The sequence below is a fragment of the Schistosoma mansoni genome, chromosome W (genome assembly GCF_000237925.1).
Source record: "Schistosoma mansoni strain Puerto Rico chromosome W, complete genome".
Lineage (NCBI taxonomy): Eukaryota > Metazoa > Platyhelminthes > Trematoda > Strigeidida > Schistosomatidae > Schistosoma > Schistosoma mansoni.
Window position 1 is genome coordinate 7602534 of NC_031502.1, and position 7043 is coordinate 7609576.

Below are 7043 nucleotides of genomic sequence, written 5' to 3' on the forward strand. Positions count from 1 at the left end.
CTACGATGCTACATACTTAACTGAGAATTGTAACCGAATCAACTTTACCACTGCCATATTTATGTTATGAGAAGTAATCACGGACCATATACAAACAGTAAAAACCCTAATTGAATGAAGTGGTAACGAAATAAACCCATTATGTTGTTGAAGAAGGATAGATACATCTGGCGGAGAAAATTTCCTTTTCGACTTCAATTAGGCCGTACTATCGCACTTATAGTTTATTTAGTTGTAGAAAAATTATTTCAAATATATGAGTTACTCAGAACCATCGTCCCAGTTTTTGTCATCATTTAATTCAAGTGTGTGAAGTAACACATGCGACAAAAACGGTAGGAAACTCTTTGGATCTTTGAATGCAGTAGAGACCCGTTAGCTTAACTAATGCAGTTGTAGAACTGATGGAAAAACTATTTGGATAGCTGTTATAAGCTATGTGGAATATGATCTTTTATCCAGGGAACAGCATGGTTTTCGTAAAGGCCTATTATGTTTGACAGATCTCATTGCAAGAGAAGATTGGGCTGAGGCAAAAGATCGAAATATCCCTGTAAATGTGATTTTCATAGATCTAAGTAAGGCCTTTGATAAAGTCTCCCATTCTGGTCTTAAATTAAAACTGGAAAGTTTTGGAATTCATTATACGGTCATAGACTGGATAAGTGACTTTCTACATGACAGGAGACAAAAGGTAAGAGTAAATGGAGCTCTCTCATCGTGGGAACCTGTAAAAAGTGGGGTTTCCCAAGGCACAATCCTCGGTCCTCTTCTCTTTTTACTTTATATAAATGAATTACCAACTGTAGCTAAGTCATTCCTCCTACTCTTCGCCGATGACATAGAGATTTGGAGACCCATATACAGCATGTCAGATAGAATAGTATTACAGGATGATCTCAACTCATTAGTGGTATGGATGGACGGATGGTCACTAGAAGTGAATCCTAACAAGAGTGTGGTGATGCAATTAAATAACTACGATTATTCGTATTGCTACACAATATGTGGATTCGTGTTACCCAAAGATTTAGGAGTCATACTAAGCAATGATCTCAAAACAACCAACTGTAAGGCTGCTGCTGCAAAAGGGTATAGGATATTATGGTTTATTCGTAGATCTTTCCAGTATTTGGATGAGGAAAAGTTTAGATTATTATACCCCACTTTCGTGTGACCACATTTGGAATATGGTATTCAAGCAGCGAGTCCTTGTTTCAAATATGAAGCGGATATGCTGGGAAGAGTCCGACGCCGAGGGACTAAATTGGTAAAAGGTCTATCTGGCTTATCTTATGAAGACAGACTGAGACACCCCAACTTATTTCCGTTACCTTACTGTAGAATACGAGGTGATCTAATATTGGCTTATCGTATCCTGAACGATGACCTTGGTACTAATGTCCTATCTTTCCCTTCGTCTAGGACTGATCATTTGAGAGAGCATTCGAAGAAAGTCCAAAAACCCAGATCAAATCGTCTGTCTGGAGTTTCGTTTCTCGCACCGAGTAGTGAATTACTGGAATTCTCTACCAGAACACGTAATATCAACACCTGTTGATATATTCAAGACGAGATTGGACCTTCACGGTGTAACAAATCTGCAAGGAATAATATAGGTCAATAGACCTCCTGTCCTTATTACTGAAGATCCACAGCAGATAAACTAAAGCGAAACAGTGAACATCCATTCGCAAAATCGTTCAGTGTCGCAACTGACAGACATTTCCTGGAATATATCACTACTACTTTCTGTGATTACGATCAAGGATACGTTCACAAAACAAACGCTTGACTAAGAATGTTTCGCAACTTTCCAGTCCCCGCTAAAATGTCAGAAACCAGTTAGGGTGATCTAGATTTTTGCTCTTTGTAGTGAGATGGTATAAGACTAACTCAAAAATTGTATTATCATATAATTAATTTGGTTTCCTATTACTGCTTTAAAGACTAAAAACGCTCCTGGTAGATTCTCTAACCTAATGTATAAGATTGTTTACCAGGACTGATTTCTTCTGGTAAGCAGAATGTATCTGAAGACCATCTCATGAATGGACATACCTATAATACTGTAAATAATTATGATTGCTTGCTGGATCACATCCTGAACATTCGTAATCCATCAAACCCAAGCATCCGATAAACTATTGCTCCGTATAGTTCGGATTTAGACGTAACACCTTGAGTATTGGGGATGTTGATTTCCAACATTAAGGTACCTATGGATTCTAAGTCCAACAGAAACACGCGGCAGATTATGTTGCGACTACGGAATTTCACTGAAATAATAAACGCGAAATAACCTCATTGAGTCCGTCCGAGATTTTATGACTGGTTATGTACTTGTCACCATTGAGTGTAATTCGCGAATACGAGACGCATTGGACTCAACAAGGAAAGTAATTCATTATATTAATACAACCGCAGGAAACAGCATGCGTACATAAATTACCGCCCTCAAGTTGCTCAGCAATATTCAAGTACAAACGCAGTTTTACATAACCATCCAGATCTAAACTGGCTAGGCATACCAAACAGGATAGTCTCCTACAGGCATCTTATCTTTGCGGCTAATATGTTTCAGGACATCCGAACTGTTACTTCTTAGACGTAAACTGAAGCAACCAGCGATAGTAGACTCACCATATTATTGCCTAGGTTCTAACTCGTCAGTTGTCAGTCATCATAAATGTAAGATCACTTATGTGTGTACCGATTCAGACTCATCTGCGGGACTAAATCATATGAGACCTGATTTAGCAGCCGCATTGGGGTAAGTTCTGTCATACACAAACTGGCCTGGTGCATACATCCGTTCTTATAATGCAGGTGTGAATTGCAACAAAACACCCACCCTAATGAACAATTTATTTGCAAAACAATGAATACAATCGGATAACAACTGCCTAAGTGAATCAAAAAAGTGCACTCGAGAAAACGATTGGGGATTCAGAAACCAACATAACCGAATAACGCACAAGTATTCATGCCAGGAATAATAGGAGTGACGGATTATGGCCGACCAACACAATACTTTTATTACGTGTCTGTGCTAATTCGACAAAAATCATAAGGTGAAGTCCAATGGATAATAGTTTATTTATGCAATCATGCTCTAGGAGCAACAGGTCGTGAGAACTTAACTCGGGGTTTAACTATAATCCTTCTGAGACGTCTTGATTCCCGACTGCGATTTCGAAGAACTTTGCTGTGGATGGCACAACTGATACAGTATTGGAGTTTGACGTACAATTTGGGAACGGCATAGTTTTCTGGAATTAAGCATAGAAAAACATTAGGATGGCAGTGAACGCCATTCAAAAATGTGAACCTATTATATTAAGAATTGTACAGCCCGTATCTGTGTCAGTTGGTACTGTCATAACTGACTCTGCTAAAGCTGATTTTAATCTAGGACAATGAGTGGTTCCAGACTGCTCATGACCCGGAACGTATCCATGTCCAACAACTCATTTAAAATGAAACTTACTGCCATACACTGACGCATCTTCCAAATCTTTAACGGCAGCGGCTTCTACCATACTTCGTGTTACTAGTTTCCATACAGATTTATCTTTTGGACATGCTCGACCACAATTTGTGCAACGTATGAAGCCAACGTGACCTCGGCCTTTCTTCGACCTACCATGGTTCCTTCGTTTGCGAGTCTAATAGAAGACCATTATCTCCAACACATCATACCAACCACTTACCATGCCTTCGTACAACGTGCGCTCTTTGGTTGTGATAGATACTTAAACAAATTAGGCTCAAACTTCAATCCTCAATCGCGGGCAAGTGAAAATTCTTCATATCTCGACTCCGTATGTGAACGGAGAATCAGATAATCTTATGTATTTATCTTAATCAAGGAATGGCTTTGAAAGAGTAGAAGGTTGACCAACAAAACTGACAAACGGGAAGCCGTCAAGCATCTCTTTCCTATACCATTTGTATTGGGGATTCTCTAAATAAAATTTAACTGATACGTTCAACACAAATGAACAAGAGAGTGATTAAGAATGGTTCGAAGCAGTCAATATGAAGTCCTGGACCTACATTTTTTCTACGTAGGTTTCGTCACAAAAAATTATCTGCCACATTTAAAAGACCTCTATTCGACTAGTAGCGGTAAATAAATCCCCAAAATCAATAGTTCTGTAAGTCTTCGACGTATATGTTGCTGACCACATCAGTTTAAATCGGTTCAGCTAGCTGAAGGGCTCAGTCATGCATCCGCAACAGATCACGAGTGGGAACGCCGTGCTTCATTTCTCCTACAACGGCTAACCAGTTTACATCAGTCACTTCTCGATATATTGACAACCTTTCAAATATATCTTCGAGCCTATTCGCTCCTGACTTCTGATTTCATTGGGTCGGCACATTTTGATCATAAAGGTGTTAATGGTCAAGGTGTTGTCAAACTCCGAATACTTATAGAATCTCTAGTGGAGAGTCCGACGTGATCTGGAACACCAATTTGCAAACTGTGTCTGTTCCCTTTTGGAACTTCATATATCAGTTTTTACTTTAACTTTTATATATTGTGATGTTTGTTTTTGTATTTGTGGATTTATTTCCTCGTTCATTGCTATACTTCATGTTTATCATGACCGAACAGACTCATAAATCATTTAAGATCAAGACTTTTACTCAACCCTCATTTCAGCTAATGCCATTCTGACTCGACAACAACAGAAATGTTGCTGCGAATTAGAAAAGTCGTTGTTCAACGGACCTTCGTTGATGGTCTGTTTAGACAACTTTTCTTGCCTAAGCTTCCTCATCAGATGCAAGCAGTGCTTGTCTCGTTCCAAAACAAAGCCATAGATAAACCTGCTGCATCTGCTGACCGAATTCTGGAGATTACCAGAACTTTAAAAGCCGAGGATTTTCAGTCAAAGAAAGACCTCAAACAACACGAAATGACGCTACAAAAACTCTGTTATACTCTGACACGTTACTTCAGTATTCCCCATGGCCATAGATGCTTACAAATTCCTCGAAAAAGTTCTTCACAAAGACGATCTGTTCCTAGACCACGAGAGGCAGATAACACTTCTCACACATGAATTTAAATAATATTAGTAAGATTCGTACTGTCAATATAGGCGCGCTTTATGGAGGTTGCATTGCCACGTGCAACTGATAGTCAGGAGTAAATTTTCCTAAATTTGAGAGCTTCCATAGACCGTGACCTTATACCCCTCTGGAATATTTGAGGAATTAATGATGGTGCAGGACAAAGTCACCCATTCCAAATGCGTGTTAGGTGGCGTACCTCGAGGAGGCTGAAAAAGGATGTAAGAAAAAGAAAAGACGAGAAGCAGAGCAGACAATGTTGATGGCGGAATAGTTAAGGTATAACTACCTAGTCCCTTTCTCTGATATTAAAGTACTTATCAAGCAAGAGCATTCTAATATGTTAAAGGAAATAAGTGTAAACAAGGTATAAGTGGATAAGGAACTATATAAATGAAGGTGGTTCAGAAAGAAGCTGCACGTATGGGATTATATGTAATTATAAAATATAGTGCTGAAAACAGCTTTCTGATGCACAAATGGCTGTCTCCCTTCTTTGTCGAAGCTACTTGAGTCCACTTTTTTGTTTGTAGATTTTATGGCGTATTGAGCAGGCATCGTTTTTAGCGAATAGTCTAGTTTGCTTGTTATAGGATTACTCGGTAGTAAGTGAAAACAAATTCAGCGTTTTAAACACCATTTAGAAAAGTATTTTGCATAAATAAATCAGCATCCATACCGTTGGTTCGTGACATCCCATTTGACATAAGGAGCTTCAATTTGACATAGCCTGCCTTACAGACACGGGTGGATTGAAGTTATCTCCCCACCATCATGTCTGCTGGTCAGCAACGCCACCCTCCCTCCTTTTTTGGTGTTAGGCTCTCTTACGTTTGCGTTCAGTATGAGTATTACTTTAACCTAGGCCCATAGTTGGAATACACTGTCTTTACTACTTCCATGTTACAAGCAAATCAGATGGCTAAAGCATTTGTATTATGGGTTAGACATCCACTAAGTATATCATACTGTTATAAAGATAACTAACGGTATAAGCTATAAGAGACAGGTCAGATTATATATAGTTAAGAGATGGTAAGAACGAACAGCAAATCAAAGGATATGAAAGAGTAGAAAATTGTAAAATTTCCAGGGTAAGAAAAGTAAGACATTAAGCAACTCGCAGAAAATTTAGGACATTTTGAGCTTCTTTTGATCGGCCTTAGTTGATCAGCATCCATGAGATTAGTGAGTTTTCTGTCTACGTGTAATGAAAAAAAGGACATGACATTTAAGAAGAATGATGTAATTTTAAACATTAGAGAGATTCGGAATCTAAAAAAGAGGGGTAGGAGCATAAGGGTATGACGAATAATCAATGAATAACGGGTGAGGGTAATCCGCGTGTTCTATCATTTGTTTATATTCATATTAATGACGATCAGGGCCCACTATACTCATGATCCGTCTAGATATTGGGTGGCCCATAATAAAGTGCTTCATTGGTGGGTGGAAGTTCAGGGAATAGTTGATGAGTCTCTTTCATGTCAAGTAAGTGTTATTAGTATTTCCAACTTGGTGATTGTTACACAGTTACCGATAGGTATTCTACAATAAACTATATCGCACTGTAAAAAACGTACAACGCATTGGTTTTCGGTGTTTTACTGTAGGCAGTGTATATGCGTTGTTTCTGAGTCTGTAGCCTGGGCCATGGGTCATGGTTGGGCAGGAGGTTAGAAACTTGAGTCGATGTATTGCTTTGTAGAGAAATATTAGATTGTTCCCTAGCCGACGGTACCATAAGGTTTCTAAGGAGAGGTGCACATACCTATCTGTGTAATTGAGAGTGAAGTCATATCCTAGCAGTCGGTGTGTGAAGCGTCTTTGAACATCTTCTCGGCTTATCTTGTCTGTGGTATTCATGTCTGAGAAAATAAAAGGGCAATATTTAAGGGAGAGTCATATACATATTTTGTAAAGGGCAGGATTATCTTCTGTAGTGGAGTTTTGCATTA

At 38.8% G+C, this 7043-nt stretch overlaps 1 protein-coding gene across 1 annotated transcript; it reads right to left on the bottom strand.

Annotated features, from left to right (window-relative positions):
* Nucleotides 1–3005: 3005 nt before the first annotated feature.
* On the bottom strand, nucleotides 3006–3746 carry Smp_031310 (putative 40s ribosomal protein S26). Its single transcript, XM_018800080.1, has 3 exons — nucleotides 3714–3746; nucleotides 3491–3668; nucleotides 3006–3272 (listed from the first exon to the last, which is right to left on the bottom strand). Exons 1-3 carry the CDS (start codon nucleotides 3714–3716, stop codon nucleotides 3109–3111), a joined length of 345 nt encoding a protein of 114 aa, XP_018653929.1. The 5' UTR covers nucleotides 3717–3746; the 3' UTR covers nucleotides 3006–3108.
* Between the last annotated feature and the right edge of the window lie 3297 nt (nucleotides 3747–7043).